Source organism: Arvicanthis niloticus, chromosome 6 (assembly GCF_011762505.2).
Source record: "Arvicanthis niloticus isolate mArvNil1 chromosome 6, mArvNil1.pat.X, whole genome shotgun sequence".
NCBI lineage: Eukaryota > Metazoa > Chordata > Mammalia > Rodentia > Muridae > Arvicanthis > Arvicanthis niloticus.
The window spans coordinates 63,163,087-63,189,444 of record NC_047663.1 but is presented as its reverse complement, the minus strand read 5'-3'; the positions used below and the strand labels follow the sequence as shown (position 1 = coordinate 63,189,444).

The 26,358-nt window shown below is 47.2% G+C and overlaps 1 protein-coding gene across 1 annotated transcript; it reads left to right on the top strand.

Annotated features, from left to right (window-relative positions):
- The first annotated feature begins 13,321 nt into the window (after positions 1 to 13,321).
- On the top strand, positions 13,322 to 21,455 carry LOC117711952 (L-amino-acid oxidase-like). The gene is made up of 6 exons (XM_034507906.2): positions 13,322 to 13,574; positions 14,226 to 14,338; positions 15,035 to 15,236; positions 17,144 to 17,212; positions 18,969 to 19,105; positions 20,447 to 21,455. The coding sequence occupies exons 1-6, from the start codon at positions 13,347 to 13,349 to the stop codon at positions 21,276 to 21,278; spliced, it is 1,581 nt and encodes a 526-aa protein (XP_034363797.2). The 5' UTR covers positions 13,322 to 13,346; the 3' UTR covers positions 21,279 to 21,455.
- Positions 21,456 to 26,358: the final 4,903 nt, after the last annotated feature.

Genomic DNA, 26,358 nt, shown 5'->3' with positions numbered 1-26,358 from the left:
AATGTACCAGCTATATCCATATACTATATGTATGTATATCACATGCTATATCTAAGCACATGACATATACTCATGTATATCTATCTATACATATATATTTATGTAGATGATACATACATATATACATGTGTGTGTAGGCACTTGTGCACAATGGACTATTAAACATAAAAGGGAGAATATCTCCTGAGCTCACTTGTATTTTAAAATCTCAACATACCCAAATATACATTGACAGAAAATGGAACAGTGGTTATTTTGGGTGGGGCAGGGGTAAGGAAGAGAAGATAAAATATGTAAATTAAAAGTGATATAATAATATACAATGGATGGCAGACAGGAAGAAGAGCACACAGTATGAGGACCAAGTTCATTACATTGTGATAGGGATTTTGGTTGTAGTTGTTGTTGAGTAGATTTAGCTGGTCATGTGACACATCACAGGGTATAACCTATATGGGATGACAGATATGGGACTTTACCATGTGTACATACCCTAAGAACAATATGTGTGAACCTCAAATACACATAATACATTTTATTTGTTAAAAATTATCATAATACGCTGAGCTGACTGGCAAGGTGTTCCAACTGGTCCAATAGTGTCACGACCATCATGCCTTCTGGTTGACTGTGAGACCTGCTCAAATGGAGGAATTTCATGCCTGGTCCTGGTATAAGTCCATGACTAGGGGCATCATAGGCTCACAGGCCACTATGGGAAACCTACTCTTGTCATGGTAAGTAGTCTTGCTTTCGAACTTGCTTCTAAACCTTTATACCCATAGATTTGTGGTGCTCTCACCTTTGCTCAGAGATGCTGTCTTCTACAGTGACTAGTGAACAATGCAGAGACTCGTGACGGGTCGAAGTGTCCAGTACAAGTAACTGTGAGTGGATGGATCATCTCAATCAGCCTCTCCCCACCCAAGGCTCAGAGGACATTGAGGAAGAGGAGGTGGAAAGAATCTAAGAGCTGGTGAGTGCGGAGTTTTCAAATGCAGACTTCTGAAGGTGACAGGGCTCTAGGCACCATCACCTCACAGTCACTGTAGTTGCTGGCAGAAGACCTGCCCACCATCAAGGCAGTCAACATCTCAGCGGGGCTCCCTGGTGGAGGAGCTTTGGGCAGTTGATGGTGCTGAGGAAGGAAGAGTCGTGCCCCTTTAGGGATATGGGTACCAATACATTGTTTGTGCCTTGGGCACACACCTATGCACATATAGGCTGCACTAATGGACTCAGGACCTCATTAATAGCAATGACAAAGGGTGCAAGCAGGTAGATGGAGTGGGAGCACTAGGAAGAGACACTGGAAGGCAGAGTGAGAAAAGTTGTATAGATCTATGACATTTTGAAAGAATAAATAAAAGTAATACTTTTTTTAAAAAGCTGTTATAGCTGTTATAGCTCTCTGACTCTCTTCTCTCTGACCCCTTGTTCCCCCTCTCCCCTTCCTCCTCACCCCCTGTCTCCACGTGTTCCTGGATGGCTTCTTCCTCCTCCTCCTCCTTTTCTTCCTTCTCTTCTTCCTCCTTCTTTCTCCTCTTCTTCATCCTCATCCTCTCTTCTTCCTCCTCCTTCTTTTTTCTCTTCCTCTTCCTCTCTCCTCCTCTTTTTCTCTCTCTCTCCTCTCTTTCTCTACCTCTATTCTTTTCTCACTCCCCTTTCTCATGTCTTCAGATAAACTCTATTCTATACTAAAAAATACATAAATAAAAATCCATTATAACATAAATGAGAAGAAAGACAAGAGTCAGGTATCCCCAGTGCTACAATCTCAGCATCTGCCATAAGACGGCAGCTCTGTGTAAAGGGCAGAGAAGACAGATCTCTGGGAGATGGGGCAATTGGAGGTGGAGATCAGGCTTAGGGTGTAGCCCCCTCCACCCAGCATGCTTTCCCAGGTGCTATTTTCTCTTAGGAGACACTCAAAACTGCTAATAATGCTAGAACTTTCCCTCTTTATGCGGCTTTCAGAAGGGAAAGAACAGGTGCAACAGTGGAGACAGAGGCAGCCCACAGTCACACCAGGTCACGTGAGTTCACTTTCTGTAGGACATGAAGACACAGAGCCCAGGAGCTGATGATGGTGGGAGGCAGAACTGAGGACCCACCCCCACCCAGCAGCAGAGGTGCCAGGTCCTGCTGAGCCACTGACGGCCACACCCTCTTGCACCATGCCTCTTCTTGCATCAGGATGAGAGCGTTGCCCTGGATGTCACACAGAGGCATATGATGCCACCCTCTTCCCCGTTCCTCGCCAAATGTCTCTGGCTTGTCAGCAGACCTGGAAAGCAGGGAAAAGTCAAGGGAGCTCGGCTTCATCTTCATCTCCGTCAGAGTCATGGGCTCATGACAGAGGAGCACAGATGGCCACTTCCTGGTCCAGGACTCTGACCTCCACTCACACTCAACTCTGACAACTTACCTAAGCTCTGGCTCTGTGGACATGGATGCTACCAGCCCCAGGCAAGCTTCTAGGTATGGACCCCTTTGCCTTCTTTCGCAGGGTGAAGATCCTGGAAATGACCTCTCTCTTAGCTTGTGTGCCGCCCTAGAAGGGTGTGCTTGCCTCCTTTTGCCAGGACACAATGTCCTAAGACTAGTTCCTTGGTAGCAGCTAGGCAGGATACCAGGATACAGCATAGTGAGTGGCTCTGGGGTGAGCCCTCACATCAGTAACTCAAGATGACACTATTTCTCCTGCTATTTCATTTGGAGTGAGATGGTCCAGAGTCACTTCAAGGAGGAAATGTGTGTAGGGTGTATATGTGTGTGTGTGTGTGTGTGTGGTGTATTTTCTGTAATGTGCTGTGTTATGCATGTGTGTTGTGTGTGTTATGTATATATTATGTGGTATATGTGTGTTGTGTGTTGTATGTGATGTGTGTGAGTTTGTTTTTTTTTTTTTTTTTTTGTTTAGTTTTTTGGTGTGCTCTGTGCTAATTGGGTCTGAAACTGAACAAAGGGTGTGAGCTGCGTGTCCCCCTAACTCCCAGCTGTTTTGGAGGTAACTTTCCCTTTTCCTGGTTTCTATTCTCTCTCCCCTCTCTCTTCCCTGCACGCTTTATCTCCATCCCTCACTCCGTCCATCATGATGTTTCTGAGCTTCTGTACTGTGCATGCAGTGCAGAGCCAGACTCCTGACCTACATAATGACCTCTTGTGCTTTATCTGACTCTGACTCTCTCTAGGGGCAGGGCAGGCAGGGAGCAGTTCCGACAGGAGGAAGCAGGGTTCTGTGTGGTCACAGTCTCTTTCTGTGTGCAGGCACAGGTGATTTCTCTGTGGCCTGTGGAGTGGGTGCAGGGGCAGACACAAGAAGTGCAAAAGGAGATAGTCACGTTGCACGAGCCACGACCAGTGCAGGCCCCCAGCACCTGGAGCACCTACCCACAGTTCCTCATTTTGCTTTGGTGCTTCCTGTACTCTTACAGGTTCTACTCAAAGTAAACAGACTCAAACCTTGGGAATACTATGAGGATAGCCATTCGCCCTCCTCCAACACCAGCACTACAGAGGAATCCCTACCCTGGCTGTCAGACCCCGAATCAAACAATAAACAGAAACTGGACATGGTGATGCATATTTGAAGAAATTCCAGCACTTGGGAGGCAGGGACAAGAGGTCCATCATAAATTTGAGGCTAGCTAGTTTGCATAGGGAGTTTCAGTTCTGGTTACACAGACCAGATTATGTAGATCCTCTCTCTCAAAAAAGGGGGAGAGGTGCGGCTTAAAGAGAGCTGCTCAGGGGATGCACACTGGCTGTCCATTGTCGGGATCTGAGTTTGCTTCACAGCATCCACATCAGGCATCTCACAAACGCCTGTAACTCCAGCTCTAGAAGATCTGACACCTTCTTCTGGCCTCCCTGGGTACCCATACACATGTAACATACATGCAATTAGAAAGACAGATGGACCCCAAGACAGACTGCAGGATAGACCTCAGGATAGACACGTAGGGCAAATCTCTAAACTAGACAGACACCCCTCTCTCCACCCATCACAGGCCCTAACACAGGCCCTAACACAGACCCTCCAAGACAGATCCCTGAGAGCAGACATCCTGGGATGACCTTCTGCAAGACAGTATCTTCTGGACAGAGACCCATGCCAATCTTAGAAGCAGGCATCTCTTTGTTACCTGTGGTCAGAGTCTAGTCTAAGAGTTTCTAGATTCTTGCATCTTACTCAGAAAACTGGAATAAACACACACACACACACACACACACACACACACAGCTTAGCAAAAGTGGTGAGGACTTTATTCAAAGGAAAGTGACAGCGCAGATCAGAATGTGCCTTGAGAGAGCAGAGGGCCACACAAATGAGGGTACTCAAGGGTCCTGGTTATCCTCTGAGACTTTCCTTTTAAGAGCATCAGAAGAAGGAGGAGTTCAGTTGCTGAGAGGTGACATGTTGGTGGTTCTCTGTTTTGATTGACAGGCTTGGGTTATGTAAGCCTTTGCTCACTATGCATGTCTTTCCCCCAAATGCGTCTGATTTTAATAATCTTTACACCCAGTTATGCCTAGCTATAAGATGGTAAATAGGGGGTTCTCCCCAAAAGTTCACTCAGGGGACACAGTTTGCCTTATCATGCATCGTGTTTCAAGATATGTTCTACGATATGTTTGAATAGAAAAGGGACATTACCAAGGGTTGTCAAAGGAGAGGAACTTACCCCATTGCTTAAAGCAGGTGTACATACAGTCTGGTACAAGTGGGGTCCTGGCTTGCTATGTTATTCCCTATTTGTGCCAATCTCTTGTTGGCCAATCTCTGCATCCCTAGGGCAGCCCAACCTCTTTCTACACATTGAGCAGAGGACAGAAGCCCATAGCAGATATGATCTCCTTCATGGTGCAAGTGATGAGGAGACTGTGAGCCCTGGCCTGAAGACAGTCCCTTGCCTCAAAACACATCCCAGTTCTAGAAGTGTCCCAATTCACACCAGAAGCATCTCAACCCTACCTGACATTCTGCTCTCTTATATTTTTTCTACTATTGTCTCATTGCCTGTAAATATTCATGTGTATGAACACACACAAACACACATTTTTTTTTAGAGCTAGAATCTCATTTAGTGCGATTTGTCCTTGAACTTGCCATGTAGCTGAAGCTGGCTTTGAACTTCTGATCCTCCTGGTCTCCACCTCCTTCTTAGTTAAGGTTTCTATTGCTATAAATACTATAACTAAAAGCAACTTGGGGAGGGAAGAGTTTACTTCAGTTTACAACTCTTAGGGCCATCATTGAGGAAAGTGTTAGGCCCGAAGGAAACTCCAATTCCCTAAACCCCAAAAGGCAGCCCAAATGTCCAAAATGAGCTCAACGTGGACTACAGGAGGATTTCCGGCAGTTGGATAAAATCCAGCCTTCCTCAGGAATGTGGGAAATTGGTTCCCACTACCAAAAGGAGTGATTTCTCTTACCAGGAGAGACTTATGACTGCCTGTGTGCCCATTAGCATATCAAAGCACAGGCCGGCCAGCCTGTTTCAAGGCTCAATCAGTGTCTCAAGTACCTGTTACTTGTGACGTTTCAAAGTCCATGCTAACTAACTTCCTATCCTGGCTCACTTCCTCCCCTCCACTAAACTCCCTCCAGCTCATGGCTTCCCTCTCTCCAGCTACTCATTCTCCTTATATTCCTGCTATTCTTGCTATGCCCGCCCCCCCCCCCCACACACAGTATGTTTTTTCTATTCTCTGTCCCTTGCTGATCTCCTCTCTCTAGCCCCAGCACGTCCAGTGTTCTGGTTCTGTTCAGTGTACTTCTTTCTCTCTCTGCTCTGGACTCTTCCAGATGACCCTGGCTGTTCATTCTCTTATATCTACAACAAAAACATTCCCATTAACCACACCACAGAGTGGTTATTGCCATCAGTTTATACAGAAAGTCAAGGTGGAAACCTGGAGACAGGAACTGAAGCGGAGACTGTAGAAGAATGTTGCTTACAGGCTTGCTTCCAACAGCTTGCTCAGTCTGTTTTCTTATACAACCCCAGACTACCTTACACATGGATGGCATCACCTCCAGAGGGCTGGGCCCTCTTCTACCAATGATCAATTGAGAAAATACCCCTGGGCTGGAGAGATGGCTCAGAGATGGCACTGACTGTTCTTCCAGAGGTCCTGAGTTCAATTCCCAGCAACCACATGATGGCTCACAATCATTTGTAATGGGATCCGATACCCTGTTCTTGGTGGTGTGTCTGAAGACAGCTACAGTGTACTCATATAAGTAAAATAAATAAATCTTAAAAAAGAAGAAGAAGAAGAAGAAGAAGAAGAAGAAGAAGAAGAAGAAGAAGAAGAACAAGAACAAGAAGAAGAACAAGAAGAACAAGAAGAAGAACAAGAAGAAGAAGAGAAGAGAAAAAAGAAAAGAAAATGCCCCCACAAGCTTGCCTACAGACCAATCTGGTGGAGACTTTCTCTCATATGAAACTCCCTCTTCCCAGGTCACCTTGGCTTGTCTCAAGTTGACATAAAAACTAGCCAATACACCTCCAAACTGCCCCCCCCCAACATTTTGAACCTAGGAAAGTTTTGTGTGTGTGTGTGTGTGTGTGTGTGTGTGTGTGTGTGTATGTGTGTGTGTGTGTGTGTCTGTGTTATATGTACCTGTGTGTATGTTCAGGTGTGGAGGTCAGGGGAGGCTGTTGGGTATTCTGATCTATAAGTTTCACTTTATAACCCTGAAGCAGGGTCTCTCACAGAAGCTGCAGCTAGAATCCAGCCAGGAGTGCCCAGTGAGTCACTTTCTGTAACACTGGGGTCACAGATGCACATAGTCACATCTAGCTTTTCATGTCGGTGCTTTGGATTTGTGTTTACACAGAAAGTGCTCCTATACACTGTCTTGTCTCCTCAGTCCCTGAAAGAAAGAAAAAAACATTTTAAGCTAAGCATATACTCTTCTAATCAGGCACTCAGGAGAGAGACAGGAGAATTAGGAGTTTAAGGCTAGCCTTGGCCACATAATGAGTTTGTAGCCAGCCTGAGCTACGTGAGATACTGTCTCAAAAATTTTTAGAAATACAGCTTTAAGTTAGAACAGAGTTCATTTTTGTGGTTTAGAACTTGCTTCTGAAATTTGTATAGCACATATACTGCCCTGCATAGGGGCGACACACTCATGTGACCACCACTCAGGTGACATTGTAACAAATTTCTAGTAGGCCCAGGAAGGTCTCCTGTGTCTGGTCCCAAGCTACACTTTCCAGAGATCAGCCCTGTGATCACGTCGGGTGATATTGTTAGAGACAGAGTCACCTTTAGTCCAGCTGTCCTGGGACTTGCTGTGTAGCTCGTACTGACCTCAAACCCACGGAAAGCCTCCAATCTCAGCCTCTGGAGAGCAGGGATGGCAGATGTGAGCTCCCCAAGGTCACTTTATCTCCACTGCTGAGTTCATTCGTTTTAAACATCACACAAGTGGGGAGTCACTATAGAAGTGTCATGTGACTTTCTGGTTTATAGCGTTGCTGAGGTTCTTTGGAGACACCCAGGTCACCCTAAGAAGCAGTCTGCTGTGTTATCTTCTGACTGGAACTGTCTGTCTTGGATGGCTCCCTCCTGCTGAAGATCCATCTGATTAATGAACATAAGATGTAGTTAAATTAGAGGACCTTGAGATGGGGTTTGAGGAGCTAAAACCCAGGGTCTGGTTGGTGTTCTTGCTGGATGAGATCAGGTGTCAGGAGCCCTCCTGGCTCTAGATTTCAGAAGGCTGGAATGAGGCTGTGCCGGGCGGCAGGTGCCTGTGCTTGGCAGACTTGTTCTCTTCACTCATCTCTGCTGTCTACCAGGTCCAGGCATCGCTCCTTCTGCAGGTGAATCTGCAGGTACAGCAGCCTTTACATGGGCTTGCTCCAACCCTCTCCGTCCCACAAAGGGAGGGACAGGGAAGGGTGACAGCCTTCAGAAGGGTTATAGAAAAAAATAGGTTCAAGTCCTGGAAGCTAGAGACGTGTCAGAACAGCACTCACCAGGGGCTCACCAAGCAGGAAGCAAGCAAACACAACTCTGGAGTTTCTGTCCCAAGTGCCCTGGAGCTCTGGAGGAAGGAGGAAGAGGTGGCTCTTTCCTAGAAGACAATCTGAGAGAAGGGGAAGGATGATGGAGAGAGAGACTGAGGCAAGTCTGGAATACACAGTGAACTCCAGGCTAGCCTGGGCTGCATGGTCAAACCCCCATCTCAAAAAAGTAAGCAAGAAGAAGAGATGAAGGAGAAAGAGGAATAGAAGGAAAAGAAGACACACACACACACACACACACACACACAGAGAGAGAGAGAGAGAGAGAGAGCGAGAGACCCAGAGAGCGAGCGGATGATGGAGACAGAGAGAGAGAGACAGAGACAGAGACAGAGACAGAGACAGAGACAGAGAGAGACTGAGGCAAGTCTGGAATACACAGTGAACTCCAGGCTAGCCTGGGCTACATGGTCAAACCCCCATCTCAGAAAAGTAAGCAAGAAGAAGAGATGAAGGAGAAAGAGGAAGAGAAGGAAGAGAAGAGAGAGAGAGAGAGAGAGAGAGAGAGAGAGCCCCTCAGCTCAGATGATGGACACAGTAGGAAGTGGGAGGGAGGAAGGAGTGGATGCTGAGGTGAAAAACTCTAAGAAAGCAGCACTGAGACTGACACACACAGAGACTCAGGAGGGTTCGAATTTCTCCTAAGGCTTCTGGCCAAGAACTGGTGGAAGGATTCTTCAAACCCCTAGTGAGAGGCAAGGGGAACGAACGGTGCTTGGTGTGGAGAGCACGTGTTTGCACATGATCCCTCAGGACCCCGGTTCTCTTCTCCAGGGCTCCCCCCATGCCCATGCTTCTGGGGGAAGAGTCATGAATGGAGTGGCAAGACAGTAGGGAAGTCCTGAGGTGGGAGAGGCATGACCTGATTCCCACCCTCAGACAGATTCAAGGAGCTGGAGCTATCTGGTCCCTGGAGACCTGGGATCCATTGCTGGGCTTCCGTGAGAACCCTGAGGAAGCCTGATAGACCACCAGGGCTCAGGACCACCTTCAGGCTTTCTTTGTCATCTCCACAGCCCACCTCTAGACCCATGGTGACTCTGGTTTCCAAACCAATAACAGAAATGACCTGGCAGGTCTGTCTGTCTTTCTTTCTTTCTTTCTTTCTTTCTTTCTTTCTTTCTTTCTTTCTTTTTTTTTTTTTTTGACAGAGACAGAGCTGGTTTTACTTTATTTATTGGTTTTGCTTAGTTTTGAAGACAGGGTCTCATGTATCCCCTGATGGGCTCAGACTATAGCAGAGGACTCTGACTCCTTGGGACTACCTCCCTCCCCTCCCAAGTGCTGGGATGACAGGTGCTCACCACCATGCACAGCTCTGTTTTTTATCTTTCTAATGGTACATAATGATCACACAGATCCCTGGCACACAGCGTGATAATTTAGCACCTACTACAGTGTGTGATCATAGGGCAGAGGTGGCGTTTTCATCTGTCGACACAATCACTGTTGTTCAATATCATTTCAAATCCACCCACCCCCAAGAAAGTCAGGCATAGTGGATGTACGTGCCTGGGCTCCCATCTCATGGGAGGCTGAGGCAGGAGGATTAGGAATTCAAGGTCAGCTTTGACTCCTCTAGGTGTGAGGCTAGCTTGAGCTACCTGAGATCCTGTCTTAGTAAACAAAGATACATTAATTAGGTTGTCGGTTAGTTACCTTAGTGTAAAAAAATTAGAGCCTTTTCTTTCATTCTTCCTTTTTTTTGGTAGTTTTTTTTTTAAAGCACACACAAAGCACACACACACACAGTATGTATATATGACTGTTTTGCTTGTATGACAGTGTACCATGTGTGCAGAAGAAGGTATTAAACCTTCTGGAACTTGAATTACAGATGGTTAACCCCCCATAGGGTTAGGTACTGAACCTAGGGCCAATGCAAGAGCAGCCAGTGCTCTAACCAATGAACCATCTCTCCAACTCCCCCTTGGCAGACTCTTGTTTTTATGAGACAGGGTTTTTCTGTGTAGTCCTGGCTGTCTTGAGATTTCCTCTGGAGATCAGGCTAGCCTGAAACTCTAAGATCTGCCTGTCTCTGACTTTTTTTTTTTTTTTTTTTGCCAAGATCTCATGTAGTAAATTCCAGACCAATCTGAGCTTCTTTGAGTGAGGCTTTATCTCAAAGAAACAGATTCAGGATGTCCTCTTCCTCACTTGCAGATTTGATTCACTTCTCCAACCAAGTCATTACACATGTAGTCACAGTGTTTCTGTGGCCACATGAGGCTTAGGGTCCGTGCAGATGGACAGGTCAGATGGCTCCTGATTCCAGCAGACACGTGGATGTCTCGTGGTCACCCCACCACAGACACAGGTCACAGCCACTCTTTAAAGCAAAGGGTGGGTGGAGGGACGCTGGGGCTGTGGACCTGGTGCCAGCTTCAGCTTGTGTAGTAAATGCCTGTGGTCGCCTGGGCCACCACAGGCTTCCTGGCTCCGCTTTCTTTCTTTTCTTTTCTTTTCTTTTCTTTTCTTTTCTTTTCTTTTCTTTTCTTTTCTTTTCTTTCTTTTTTTTCTGCATGTAGTTGGGGGACTGTGGGTTGTTGTGCTAACTCCTGAAGCTCAAAGATGCCTTGTCCTTTGCTCTGCTCTGTAGTAACCGTGTTGGAATGGCTCTCCAGGGCAGGGCGACTGACAGGAAAAAGAGAGCAGCCCAGTGGGAACTTCCTCCACTCTGGCAAAAACAGCTTGAGAGTAGTTGTGTTTCCCAGAAAGCCCAGCCTTTTTAAAGGAACTGCTGGTGATTTCAAGCACCATTTTCCAGCAATGGAGTTAAGGTGATGGGTGCATACCGTACGCATGTGTTAACGTATCATAGTGAATCATGCTCATACGGACCATGAATATATGCAAATTAGTGCCTCACAAGGGAGCAAAGAGGGAAACCCCAAGACTTCTGGTTTCCAAACCAGTTCGAATCCACTTCCTTAGTACTAACTAATTCCATTCCTTGAAGAAAGAAGTGATGAATTAATCCAAGGTGTGAAAAATAGGCTGGAGTTGGGTGATGGTGACGGTGATGGCGATGATGGTGTGTGGGTGTGTGTGTTCATTCCTCAAAAATAATTACAAAGCCAGATTTCAAGCACACAGAGGGAGTCTAGAGACTAAGGTAGGCCCCGAGGAAAGCAGACAGAAACAGATTGTAAAGGTGAGTCAAAGGAGGAGCGACAAGTCCAGACGAAACCCTGGCTCGTAGCCGCAGGCCTGGTGTCTGCAATGATTGCAGCGGCTGGAGGAAAACCTCTGTCCATGTGTCCTTCCCTCTGTCGACTCCTCTGCTCTTCGACCCACCATCTTTTTGTCTGCTCATTCCTCCACACACTATTTCTCAACTGTTGGGCGAACTGTTAGGAGCCAAGCTCTGTGAAACTGAATTCTGATTCAAGCTGGATAAGACAAGTTGAGCAATTAGCTCACGGACCAAATATGAGTATTGAACAGGAACAGAGGGACACAGTGCTGGGTGGGGAGTCTGAGAGAGCAATCAGTCATACACAGACGGCAGTTCCTCTGCTTCCCTTCTCTGTAGTGCTACTACGTGTTTCAGTGGCAAACTATGTTCTTGGAGAAAGGTACCCAATTGATCTTCTCCTCACCAACCTGGGGAAGATGCAGAAGAACAACCTGTATTAGTCAGCTCAGACTGAGTAAGAAAATACCATAGAGTACATACAGGGATGGGTATCCCTGGTGGGTTTGATTTCTTCAAAGGTTTTTCATCATGCCCTCCTCATGCCTTTCAGTGTGGGCATCTCTAGTGTTCACATTTCTACTTCCTTTTTATTAATTTAATATTATTATTACTTTTTTTTGAGAGTTTCATATAAAAGCTTGATCAAAGTCACCCCCAACTTTTCCCCCTAACTCCCCAGACCCATCTTCTCCTCCCTACTCCTTCTGCCTAATTTTTTTTCAGATTTCTACACCCCCCTTCCTCAATGTTTCTTTTCTTTCTTTTGTAAGATTTATTTTATTTATATGAGTACACTGTAGCTGTCATCAGACACACTGGAAGAGGGCATCAGATCCCATTACAGATGGTAACCACTTGGTTGTGAGCCACTAAGTAGTTTCTGGGAATTGAACTCAAGACCTTTGGAAGAACAGTCAGTGTTCTTAACCACTGAACCATCTCTCCAGCCCTCCTCAAGGTTTCTTGAGCCTTAGTTGTAGGGAGTGTGTTGTAGATGTATCATTTGGGGCTGGATACATAACAGTTTGTCATTCTCTGTGTTTTGACTGGTTTGGCTTTCTGTAATGGTCTCTGTCTGCTGCAAAAAGAACCTTCTTTGTTAGGGTATGAGAGCAACCCTTCCCTGTGGGTATCTTTAAGGATGAGTATTTAGGATGCAGTAAGAAATTGTACCGGTTTAGGAAAGAGGCTGTAGTTTTCCATGAGGGCCCACAGCTCACACTCTTCTTCTTATGAGGATATCTCATTCGGGGGTTGTGTGGGGGTGGGGGTGGGTGGGGGGGAGAACCCAGCTCAAAGCTTCATTTGAACTCACCTTTTCAAAGGCTACATCCCTAAATAGAGTTGCAATGTTAAGATCTTGTGTTTGAAGCCTCAACATAGACGTTTTGGTAAGACTCAGTTTATCCTATAACACAGACAGTGGCTTTGAAAATAAGAACTCAGCTGACACAAGACATATACCTTTGATAGACAGACTCCCAGAGGGAAGGTGTGACCTGCCGTTCCCACAGCTGAGCCAGAATTAATAGAATTGTGTCAGAAAAGAAGTGCAGTACACAGGCTCACTGTGGGGCGAACTCTAACTTCAGGGAACCATGTCCATCTCTTAGCGGCAACCCTGTGATGATCCTCTGGGACTTGGGAACCTGGTGATCTATCATACACACTTTGGGGACTATTTGTTATATAAGGTTTCAGGTTCCCAATCTTTGGTCTTCCACAATGGTGCTTAGCTAAGGGTCCTCCCATGACAGACAGTCTATCCACCTCAAATGGTGGTGGAAATGGAAAAAAGCCAGTGTGGTGGGCAGGTCTATGCCATCTGTGTGCACGACAGTCCCACTGACTGAGGGGAAGGAAGGTGGCTTGGGCAGACATTCAGCCTGTGTCATTCCCTGAGTGAGAGGCTTTGGTACCTGGGGGGCATTTGTGGGCCAGCAGGAAGAGCTTGGAAGGACCTGTGACTAAGGCTCTCTTTGGTAGGGGAGTGCCTGGTACATTGCGTCATGGTCCAGTGATAAATCTTCCTCAGATCAAGGGTTATGGCCAGTCTTCCTTCATCCCCAGGCATTTGCTCAACTGCCATATCCACAGCTATGTTCCCAGGCTGGCTGGCTCTCATCCTCTTGTCTGTGCTGAGCTTGGGTACCCAGGCCTTCAACAGCAAGCTTGTCAAGTGCTTTGAGGATCCCCAGTATGAGGAGCTGCTGCAGTTGGCTCGAAATGGACTGGGACAGACAGCTGAGAGGAAGCAAGTGGTGGTGATTGGGGCAGGCATGGCTGGGCTCACTGCTGCCAAGATCTTGCAGGATGCTGGTCACCAGGTATGTGATGGGGGCAGGAGAGAATCTCTTGTGGGAAGATTGGGCTCTAAACAGAGAGGCAGCAGCCTAAGCTGTGGACATCCCTGGGGAGCTGGAGCCAAATGAAGCTCTAGGGTCTAGGATAGCTGGGGTGGGAGGGCAGATAAGCTTGCTCAGTAACAAAGACCAAGTTTCAGAAAGAGACAGGAAGAAGCTAGTGCTGTTGCTTAGTGATAGGGGGAGGGAATACCCTGTGGTTTCCATTCTCAGTACCGAAAAAGGAAGGAAAGGAGGAAGGGAGGGAAGAAGGGAAGAAGGGAGGAATAAGGGAAAGGAGAGAGAAGGGATGGAGGGATGAAGGAAAGGAGGGAAGGAAGAAGGGATAGAGAGACAGAGGAAGGGAGGAAGAGCTGAATGGATGAATGGATGGAGGAAAGGATGGAAGGGAAGAAGGGGGAGAAAGGAAAGAGGGAGGAAGGGGAAAGGAAGGAAAGGAAGAAAGGAAGGGAATGATGAAGGGAGAGAAGAGTAGGTAGGGATGGATGGATGGATGGATGGATGGATGGAGGACTAGGAAGGGTAGTAAATCTGTGTCTGCCACAGGGGAGGAGGATGTTGTATGGAGCGTATGTGACAAGCCCCACTGAGTTTATTAAAGAGCTGTCTTTCCAGGTGACTGTCCTGGAGGCCTCAGGGCGTGTAGGTGGCAGAATCGAGACTCATCGAGTTCCTGGAGCACACTGGTATATAGAGCTGGGTGCCATGAGGATCCCTATCAATCACAGGTACTCCTGAGAGCTGTAGTGGCAAAGACAAAAGGCCAGGATCAGGGCTGTCACACCCAAAGGCGGATGCAGTCAGCAGTGGATGGATGGAAGCCCAGGGGTTAGCATCTGAGTCAACTCATTTGCTAGCCCTAGGGCAGCCTAGGAGCCTCTCCCAGCCTTGGCATCTAATCCACGTGAGAGGATAACTGCACTGCCAAGCGGACTGGGCTGAGGATCACAGAAGATAGGTGGTCTAAGATAAACCTGCTGCAAAGTCAAAAAGCAACCTACTGAGTTTGCAAATGACAGGAAGCCTAGCAACGTGTAGGACTTTTCTGAATGGGTGAGGAGTTTGGAGAATGCAGCTAGAAGGTTAGGGGGTAGCCTCCAGGAAGGATAGCTCTGAGGAACTGCTCTAGGACACGCTTCACTGTGCCTCCAGGAACCGGAGCAGTCACAGTTGAAAATGTGAAGGTTGCAGATGCCTCACAAAGTGTCAGAGAACTCTGCCAGCACAGAAGGTCACTAGTAGGGAGTCTTGGCCTCATAGCATCTAGTCTAGTGTGGCGACCAAGGTACCTAGCATACCTTTCATGGAGCAAGGGCTGGGGTGGTCTTGGTGAATCCAAGGGAGACATAAAGTAAGCCCAGGGAGCAAGCGGCATTGCACTGTTGGCTCTCAGAGCCTGAGGAGTCTCTGACCCCCTTCCACAGGCTTTCTCATGAGCTCATCAAAAAATTTGGGCTGATGCTAAGGGAATTCTGCCCTTGCAACAACCAGACCTGGGTGCTGGTCAACGGAGTTCGGCAGCGCACGGGGGCAGTGCAGGCTGACCCTGGCCTGCTGGGTTACTCAGTAAGAGCTGATGAGGTGGGGAAGACGGCAGAACAGCTCTTTGATGCATCTCTGAGAAAGGTAAGACAAAATGAGGGGAAATCCCCCTTTTCCCTCAGGGCCACCCTGCAGAAACACCCTCAAGTTCCTCTGGTTCCCCGGGGAAGAGCTCTGGGTGATCCATCAGTACAAGAAGCCTACATCAGATAGACTGTTATTGGTTCTCCCTCCCTCTTGTGACTCTGTCCTGTGTCAGCCACTGGCTCTTCAGGGAGTATATTCTCAGACCCCAGACGTCTTTGCACATACAGACATGTACAAAGAAGCTACCATGAAATCATCGTGGTGGGACCAGGTTCATTGCAGAGAGAGACCTACAAGCTGGACTCTGGGGTTGGATGTGTTGTGTGACTCCACGAAAATTATTTGCAGCTCCCTCCTCTCCTCTCCACATTTCCAGAGCCTTTTGTTCCTAGGTTGTTGTGAGAATTAGGTGCCTGGGATGTGTCACAGTGATAAGATGGTGGCAGCAGCAGGACCAGTGCTCAGACCACAGTTGTCATTATGACTGATGGTTTGTCAAGGAAGAACAATAAGCAGCCTGTCTGAACTGCCTGCCCACCTTTTTGACCTGGCCCAGCAGTGACAATGCCTTTGTCTCAACTGACCCATGGCCTGGAGGGAACCTCAGTATGAGGAAAGAGCTCAGTGGGAACAGAGAGCACTCCCTGGAGGCTTTCGCCCAGGTGTCCTTTAGTGCTGGTTTGCTCACTCAGGATCAGTGTGCCGGCCTCTCTCTGCAGTTCTGTGGGGCCAGGCCCTCTGGCTCCTACATGCTTCACAGTTGCTTAGAAGTCCTTAGAAAGTCAATGCAGGACAAGGAGGTAGACTCCCCATATGTAGGTGAGGTGGGGAGCCTTAAGGCTGACAGATGAGCCTGGACACCTACCTTTGTATGCCTGGTGTCTATTCAAGGAGAGGTAAGAGTCCCACCATGCCAGTTTTAGGACATGGTTCTTATATTGATCCTAGGATTCATATAAAATGACACACACACACACACACACATCACACACCACACACAACCACACACACACACACACACACACACACCACAACACACACATATACACACTATACACACATACCACACACAAACCTCACATATACACCTCACACACTCACACACACACCACACACGCAACACCACACACACCACACACACCACACACAAACCTCACACACACACCACACACCACACACACACACACCACACACACCTCACACACACACACTTCACACATACACCACACACACCACACACACCATACACACATACCACACACACCACACACACCACACACACACACACAACACACACACCACACATCTCACACACACACACTTCACACATACACCACACACACCACACACACCATACACACATACCACACACACCACACACACCATACACACACACAACACACACACACCACACATCTCACACACACACACTTCACACATACACCACACACACCACACACAACATACACACATACCACACACACCACACACACCATACACACACACACAACACACACACACACCACACATCTCACACACACACACTTCACACATACACCACACACACCACACACACCATACACACATACCACACACACCACACACACCATACACACACACACACCACACATCTCACACACACACACTTCACACATACACCACACACACCATACACACATACCACACACACCACACATCTCACACACACCATACACACACACACACACCACACACACACCACACATCTCACACACACACACTTCACACATACACCACCACCACCACCCCTCCCCCCCCCCACACACTGTTGAACAAGCATGGTGCAGATGCATGGATGGGGCACGGTTAACAGTCTATGCAGGCTGACCCTTAGCACATGTCTGCCATGTCTTCTTCCCTCTTAGATTGTGGAAGAGCTGAAGAACAGCAGCTGCCAGGAAGTCCTGGAGAAGTATGACTCCTTCTCCACCAAGGTCAGTCCTGAGACTTTATGTTCCACTGTGCCCTGAAACGCTGCAGAGGGACTGTCACCTGGGGCTGATTGAGCTTCATGTTATTAGTCTTCCCTGTCCACCCTGAGAGAATGCAAGCTCCAGCAGGAAAGGAAGGGAGAAAAAGGGAGAGAGCGGGAAGGAAGGATGGATGGAAGGAACTCAACAGAAAGCACTCCGAGGAGGGCAGTCCAGGCTACTTTTCCAGAGCTTGTTGTATCAAAGGAATCCTCCACAACACCTGCGGAATCAAAGGCAGACAGATGTGGGAAGCCTTGTATAGATAGGTGTGAGTTGCTTAATGTTTCAAAATGTATCTTTAGATGTTTACATAGTTCTGCAAAAGTCACAATGCTTAGTTGCTTGTTGCGTATCACTTGGCTACATACTCCCTGGGAACCACTCTTGTAAGTGTGGAGGCCACCACTGATGAAAACATCTTTTGTAACACATGACCACAATGAAAAGCAGGAAAGGCTGGGGGCATGGGTTATAGCGCACTGGTAGAAGAGCTGATCCACCATGTGTGAGGCCCTGGGTTCAATCTCCTGCACTACAGATCCAAAAACACAAGGAGAGTTCCTGATGTAGCCCTGACTGGAGGCTGTTGGCTCATGGATCCTGGAGCCAGCTCACCCATGGGTCTGGCAAGGGGAGGATAATAAATATTCTCTGTCTGATGCTGAGATAGAAGCTGATAGTCACTCTCAGGTCCTGACCATTTGAAGTAGGCTGTGGTTTGCCTCTGTGGGCTGCTTGTTTAAGATGTTGGGTGGATCAAAGCCTATTGTCACATGTAGTCTGACCACTGCATACTCAGGGTTTGGTGTGAAGAAGAGAAAGAAGGAGGAGAGAGAATAAATACAATTCAGAGATGGACAAATCCACATCCACTGTAACATACACCCAGACTTGGGGCACAGAGAACCTTTCTGAGCCTTGATATTGATGGTCCTAAAAGGTCTGGCTTGTCTTCAGGCGCCCTGTTGTTGCTGCTCCTAGGATGTCATGGCCCTACAGTTTTACTCTGGTTTAAATGAAAGTATGCTGAATAGAGGCATTTCCCCCCAACCAGTGGTACCCAAACATTTTAGCAGGTTTTTTCAGTGCCTGGCCTTTAGCCCTGCCTATACTTGTGACAGGGACCAACTCAGCCCTGGGGCACACTGGATGGTCATCCACTCTAACTAGTGAAGCCATTCCAGCCAGGTTTGTCATGTTCACAATGGCTTTATCTGAGACAATGAACAGAGACAAAGCACAGGGCACAATCAGGGCAGCAGGTGCACCAGGAGCCAGCACTGAGGTCACTTGCTGATGGGATGACTGGTCAGCAGGTGATGGGGCAGGTGTGGGAGGTTAGGGCAGGATGGGATGTTTCTGCTACTTGGAGTCTTCTGAGAAGCCAGGCTGGTTCCACATGGATGGACATGGAGACTGTGTCAGCTTTTCCATCTAACAAAGCAGGACTCCTTGCCGTTATATGAGAGGATTGTAGAAGTTAAAGGCTGAGAGTCTGTAGGCTGAGAACTATACCTACTATAGCTAATTTCCCAGTAGACCAAGGGGATCATGTCTGAACACATATGCCAGGTAGCCTTGGGGCCCAGAGGGTGCATGCCTGTCCTACCCTGTCCAGGTCTGTTCCTTACTGTCCCTGGAGAGAAAGCAAGCGCTCACACGTCATCTCTGTGTACATCCTCACCTGCTTGCCTTATTTCCTCACGCATGAAAACAGGAGTACCTGATCAAGGTGGGGAACCTGAGCCGAGGGGCCGTGCAGATGATCGGTGACTTGCTGAACACAGACTCCGGTTACTATGAGGCCTTTACAGAGACCCTGCGTGGCATCATCTCCTTTTTCCAAGAGCCCCGGTGAGATGGGGTCACTAGTTACTGATGAGGATAGTAGTGATAAGTAGTGATAGTTGTGGGGCAGAACTAAGAAACCAGAAGAAAGTCCTCCCCACTCCCAGAATGGGAAGGCAGGTAATCTCATTCAGGAGGCAGAGGCAAGTGAATCTCTCCGAATTTAAGGCTAGGCTCCAAAAAAGGCAGAAGGAAGGAGTAATCAGAGACGCAGGCTCCAAGAAATCTGAGTCACTCACTGGAGTGGATGGGGGGCAGGGGGATGCGTTAAACACCTAGGGTAGAACTCAGAGCCAAGCCTTCTGATACGCTGCCTACCTTGGGACCCCAGTCTGAGAACCTCTGATTAAGGGTCTACCAAAAGTGTGTTACTGAAATCCTCATCTGTTCTGTGACAGGGACTGTGACCTCAGCCCTGCTTCAAAGGACACTAGTCATCTTCCAGCACGGGAAAACTGGGCTGCAGGGATGTAAACCCAAGTCTCCAGTCACCACTGGTCATGGACCATGTGATCTGTGGCTATAAAGATAAAAGGGTGCCAGGCAAGGTGGTACGCACCTGTAATGCCAGCACTCAAGGGGTGTGGGCAGGAGGACCTGAAGCTCCAGGGCCAGCTTATCTCAAAACAACAACAACACAAAGATAAAGATGAATTGGTTTTGTGGAAAAAGAAAAAAATTAAAAAACACAAACAAACAAACAAAACAAAAACAACAACAACAACAACAACAACAACAACAACAACAACAACAACAAAACCAGGCCACAGGGCAGCTGAACTGAAGCCTGCGGCATCGATTTATCTAGACATACTGGGGTTTTTTTGGCATAGACCCCTACCCTTCTTATCAACTTAAATCTGAGCTAAGAACTTCCTTTAGAAAGCATAGAAGGGGAGGGCGTTTCAAGACAGACTAAATAAAATAGCGTTGTAGTGTTTAGGCTCCTTGCCTTGAGTAGTCTCTGAGGACATTATGAAGGGGTTGTAAGAACCCTGGGCCAGGGCCGGGGATCTGGCTTAATTGCTAGACAGTTTATCAAGCATGCTTGAAGCCCTAGCTTCCATCCCTAGCACCACATGAAACTGGGAGGGGCAGCAAAAGCCTATATCTTGCGAGCTCAGAGCAAATGTACTCTTCTGATTGGTCACCGCAGAGCAGATGCACTCTTCCGATTGGTCACCTCCAAGCAGTGCCTTTCTTTTGTTCCCTGAGCTAACAGACACTCTGGCCTTATTTGGGACTTGTCTGAGAAGGGACTAAGTCGTTGTCCAGTTCCAGCAGCCTGTCCTCCAGAGAGCCTGTCCAACAACCCACTCATCTCCCCTTCTGCTGGTTCATTCTCAGGTTTGATGAAATCGTTGGAGGCTTTGACCAACTCCCCCAGGCCCTGCACAATTCTCTCCTCCCTGGGACTGTCTGGTTCTACTCACCAGCAGAGGAAGTGGAGATGTCTGGAGACTGTGTTCACGTCACCTACAGGACACCTGACCCTCTGCAGCCCAGGGTGCGGCTGACTGCGGATTTTGTGGTGGTGGCCACCACTGCTAAGGCTGCCCGCCTCCTTCGGTTCCGGCCACCGCTCTCTCTCAACAAGCAGGATGCTCTGCGCTCCGTCCACTACAATAGTGCCACCAAAGTGATCCTGGCCTGCAAACAGCGTTTCTGGGAAAGAGACGGCATTTTCAGCGGCAAATCTAGCACCGACCGGCCTTCCCGTTTCATCTACTATCCCAACCACATCTTCCCCAATGGTGCAGGGGTCGTCCTGGCATCTTACACCCTGGATGATGACTCTGTGTTCTTCACAGCTCTGGACCACACTCGGGTAGTAGATATTGTTCTGGATGACCTAGCTGCTATTCACAATTTCCCCAAAGAAGAACTCCGTGCTCTCTGTCCTTACTCTGCAATCAAGAACTGGAGTCAAGACCCTTATTCCATGGGTGGCTTTGCCTTCTTCACCCCTTACCAATATGTGGACTATGCCCAGGAACTCAGCCAGCCGGAAGGGCCGGTCTTCTTCGCAGGTGAGCACACAGATCTGCCCCATGGCTGGATTGACACTGCTATCAAAACAGGACTCAGGGTGGCAAAGAACATTCAGAAATCTGTGGACTTGGCTTTGACAAGGAACCCCAGAAATACAAAAGAATACTTCTCCAAAAGTGAACTGTAAACAACCATATGCCCCCAGGAACTTGGGAGATTCCAAACAAGTCTGTTCGTCAGGAGACAATGCAAAACTTACTCTCACCCATCTTTGCCTTCGCTCAGAGACTTGACCTGAGGCCTATGACTGGAGCCCCAAGGTAACAGACTGCCTGTGACCTTGGATTTATGATGGGAGCTCAGCAAGAACTTGTGGCATAAAGATTATAAACAATAAAGTTGAATTCAACTATCACTGTTTCATTTTACTTACAATTTTTTAAAAATTAAATTTTATTTATTCAGTGTGTGTGTGTACAAATATGCAAATGCCATGGTTTGAGGTATAGAGGTCATTCTTCCACTATGTGCAACCCAGGGACTGAGCTCAGACACCACTGGCTTGGCCTCAGGCATCTTTATCCTCTGAGCCATATGACCAGCCCAAGTGTTTCATGACAGTCTAGTGTCCTCTAAATAATTTTAGAGTAGAGCCCTGAGGGCAGGTGAGAACCTTGCCTTTCTTGGGCCTCTTCTTTTATTTCTTTATCTGAGTCTGGTCCTAGATCTCCGTCTTACATTTGTATTGCTACGAAGACACTATGACCAAGGAAGCTTACAGAAAAAAGAGTTTATTGTTGGCGTACAGTTTCAGAGGGTCTGCAGCTGGCAAAACCATACCTCTGCTAGAGCATGAGGCAAATCATAGTCTGCTGCTGTCCAAAGCAGCCCTATATCCCCATTTAATCCCCATGGGATTAAAATGAAAACAGATTCTTATAATATTTCTGTGTTGTTTAAAGAAACCAAAATTCCAGAATTCTCATTACACAGGCAGGCATGGCACTGGAGCCATAGCTGAGAGCTTACATCTTTATCTGAAAGTAGAAGGGAGAGGGAAGGCTAACTAAAAATAGCACGGGCTTTTGAAACCTCAGAGCCCACCCCAGTGACACCTCTTCTCCTACAATGCCACACCTCCTAGTCCTTCTCAAACAGTTCCATCAGCCAGGGATCAAGAGTTCAAACGTGTGAACCTATGGGGATTGCTCTCATTCAAACCACCACCCTCCTCCTTTTTCTCCACTTCTCTGCCTTCCATGACTGAATTTTAAGAGGAGTTGAGATGTAGGTTACTTGAGGCAACTGTGGCTAGCAACTTACTCCATGCTTTTCTGTGTTGTTCCAACAGTCTCAGTGGACAAATTCTAATAATACTATTTCTGGGATTTTTCAGGGCCAAAACTTGGGCCCTGGAAGCCTCAATAAGTTAAGCTTGTTCACCATCCTTAATATACCAATTAGAAAGCAAATAATACGGCCAGCAAGATGCTTCAAGAGGTAAAGGTGCTTACCATAAAGCATGATGACTTGAGTTCAATTACCAGGTCCCAAGTGGTTGGGAAAAACTGACTCACAAGTTGTCCTCTGACCTCTGCACATGACCCTGGAACATGCATCACACACACACACACACACACACACACACACACACACACACACACACCTCTCTAGGTTCAGAGGATCCAATCCACTCTTTTGATTTCCTCAGGCCTTACATGCATATATTGCTTGTGCATACATACATACAGGAAAATATTCAAATACATTAATAATATCTTTAAAAAGAGAGTAAGCCAGGTATGGTAGTGCATAGCTTTAATCCCATCACTCAGGAAGCAGAGACAGAGGAAGCTGTGAGTTTGGAGCCAGCCTGGTCTACATAGAGAGAGTTCCAGGCCTGTCAAGGCTACATAGTGAGACCTTGTCTGGGGAGTGGATAATACTAGTTTAAAGTAGAAAGAGGAGATGTATTCAGTGTGGTCACACTTTGGAGAATAGTCAGTTCATCTTCAGGATTCTGACAGACGCTTAAATAGAAGGCACCAGGTTTTGGTGGCTAAGCAATCTTGGTCAAGGTAAGGTCTTGCCCACATTGATCCATCAATGTCCCCATTCCAGTCCCTTCTGTAAGGTGCCTGAAAGTTGTGGGAACCAAGTGAAATCCCTTCTTGAGAGACAAACCACCTCTCCTCCTGGCACCAGGCTTTAGCTTTTCCTTCTCCCAGTCAGAGACTTCTGGAAGAATTCCAATTCCCTGGGGACCATTGTCTCAATTGTCTAATGACCAAAGGGAGGACCCAAGGGTCTCTCTGCAAAAATACTTTCATTCTTGTTAGGATTGTGTAGCTGTCACCCCCGATCCTTCCTTGTACTCACACAATATCTAGTGATTCACATTGGAGACCTGTCACAGTTGGTGGGTTCAGTGTTTGATGAAGATAATGTCTCAGAAGGCGCAGGGCTGTATCCTGATTTCTGTGCCTTACCCCTCCCTGTCCCTAGAACTAAGTGTCCTGGCAGACCCAAGAGGAGTACAGAGATGGCAGAGTTGATGCTGATGGTGTCTTTTAATCAAAGAGATAGGAAGATGAAGGGCGCAGAGATGGATGGGTCCTAGGGAAGCCCATCATTTGGCAGTGACTTGGCCTGAATTTTGTCCTGAAGGGAACTCTTAGGGTTGTGAGTCACTCTGAGGGTCACAGGAAGAGACTGAGTGGCTACACAGTGAGGTGACAGCTCAAAATCAAAGGCAACTAGGCACTGTCAAGAATCAGCTGAGATAAGGTTGGGTGTCTGTGGCCTACACCTTTATTCCCAGTGCTTGGGAAGCAAAGGCAAGTAGATCTCTTGAGATTGAGGCCAGGATTGTGAATTCCACAGTATAGTTTTCCTCAGAGATTAAGTCAGGGAGAGACAGACAGACAGACAGACAGACACACACACACACACACACCAGAGAGAGAGAGAGAGAGAGAGAGAGAGAGAGAGAGAGAGAGAGCCATAAACAAGCATGCTAGCTGTTCATGTGGGCAAGGTAGGCATTATTTTATCCCTTGGGGCTGTTCACCAAACCACAACCCTGACAAGCAGCCCCAGACAAAACAGTCAAGACCTCACCTCCACATACCCGGAAGGCCTTTGTGCAGACACTTGGGCCACAGATTGTTTCTCCCATGGCCGACTCATTCACCCACATATTCTCTCTCCCCACAGAGAGCAGAGAACTGTGTTCTCCCACCTCAGAAGTTGGGTCGAAAGCAGCTTAGGAAAGAAGGAGTGTACTTTAGCTCACAAGCCCATGTTACAGTCCATCTCGTCAGAGGAGTCTAGGCGGGAACTTCAGCAGCTGGTCACAGTCAAAAGCAGAGACGTGACCAGGAGAGATGGCTCAGTGGTTAAGAGCACTTACTGCTTAGTCATGAGAACCAGAGTTTGCTAGTCAGGAACCACAAACACCTGTAACTCTAGCTCCGAGGGTCAGTGCTCTTTTGGCTTCTTTGGGTACCTGCACATATATGTGTATACACACACACACACACACACACACACACACACACACAGGCTCTTGCAGAGGAACCATGTTCTGTTCTCAGCACACACATGGTGGCACACTCAGGGGTTCTTCACCGGCTTTTTACTGCTAACACCCAGGGGTCAGAGCTCAACCTTGCAAGCCCATACAACTGGATAACTTAAAGCAGTGCTGTTGGCGAGCAATCTGCAACCTTGAACACAGAGTGCTGTTCATTTCAGGACAAAGCTGACTTGGGAGACTTTTGGGCAAATGATATTTTTTCCATTTTTTTTTAAATGATGTTTCTGGGGCTGGAAAGATGGCTGAGAGGTTGTAGCATTAGTTTGTTAGCACGGTACCCATAATAGCTCCAGGGGCTCTTGCACTCACACATGCATACCTATATGTGAGCATGCATATACACATAGTTAAAGATTATTTTTAAAAATCTAATGTGTTTCCCTTGTCTTATTTAACCCTGGTAGAAAAGACAGCCCAGTTCTTTCATAGTTCCTACAGTCTTGGGCACACAGAGTAGACACAATGCAGACCTGGAGAGCTAGAAAAGGTGCCTAGGGAGAAATGAATACTTCAGCTGAAAGCAACGGAAGTTACTCAAACAGACTCACAATCCATTGACGAGGTTGGAGATGTTAAGGACCTAACTAACACAGGAAACCTGCAGATGTAGCAACTCGCTGAGAAGCACGTACCTACTACACAGGAGGCTTTTGGATTGAGCTTCAGCGCTAAGGGGAGAAAAGGGGCCTGTAATTTAGAACATATACACCATTTAAATACTTCCATTTGTTCTCCATTATTTTCCACAGGCGATGGAAATTCCTAGAATGAACAGCATGAGCCGCTGTGGAGGGCACTGTAGACACAGCCAGGAGGAGTTTTGATTGAAGTTTTGCACTAAAATGGCAACCGTGGAGGATATGCTGATGCCCCTGTTCTTAGATGTCAGTGTGAAGTGACAGTAGGCAACTTTCAAATGGTAGGACGGGGAGATAGACACCTGAGAATATCCATCTATCCATCTCTCATCTACCTATCACTTTGCCTTCTAATCTCCTGTTTATCATTTAGTAACTATCTATCAATCTGTTTGTTACCTGTCAATTGCCTGTCACTCATTTATCATTCGTATCCTAATCACCTATCCATGGATCTGTTCATCTATCCTCTGTTTGTCTATCAATATCTTTCATGTGTCCACCTATTATTATTTGTCTATCATCCGTTTGTCTACCTCTGATCAATTATCTATTTTCAGAGAGACAAAGAATGTGACAAAATAGTGACCAGGATTGACTCTAGGTAAAGAAACCATTAGCCTTCCCAGCGCTGTTTGAATTATTTCTACGTGTTTTCCAATTAGAAAGGCCGGCAGAGGGAGCAACTCCCTTCCTCAGGAGCTACTGTGAGGCCCCCAAGGGGGGGGGGGGGTAGCTTTGGGAACCGTTGGTTCTGAGGGCGAGCCAGGGCGCGGTGCGACTTTGAGTGCTTCTGAAGACACAGTATTTCAGCGTCAAAGCCTGGATGGCTACATGATGGTGTTCACTAGTGCAATATGACTCTGTTAAAACAGAAAGTTACCAAATTCGATCTCACTTGTATTTCTTAAAGATTTAGTCTGATCGTTCGTAAATAATGAAACTTGGAAAATCAGAAAACAAATCAAATTCGATCTCACTTGTATTTCTTAAAGATTTAGTTTGATCTTTTGTAAATAATAAAACTTGAA

What these genes read in the sequence shown, in the direction of transcription:
- LOC117711952 (XM_034507906.2), top strand. Translation starts at nt 13,347, where the DNA reads ATGTTCCCAGGCTGGCTGGCTCTCATCCTCTTGTCTGTGCTGAGCTTG. An exon ending in AGGATCCCTATCAATCACAG is followed by an intron (nt 14,339 to 15,034) that starts GTACTCCTGAGA and finishes CCCCTTCCACAG; the next exon opens with GCTTTCTCATGAGCTCATCA. An exon ending in TTGATGCATCTCTGAGAAAG is followed by an intron (nt 15,237 to 17,143) that starts GTAAGACAAAAT and finishes CTTCCCTCTTAG; the next exon opens with ATTGTGGAAGAGCTGAAGAA.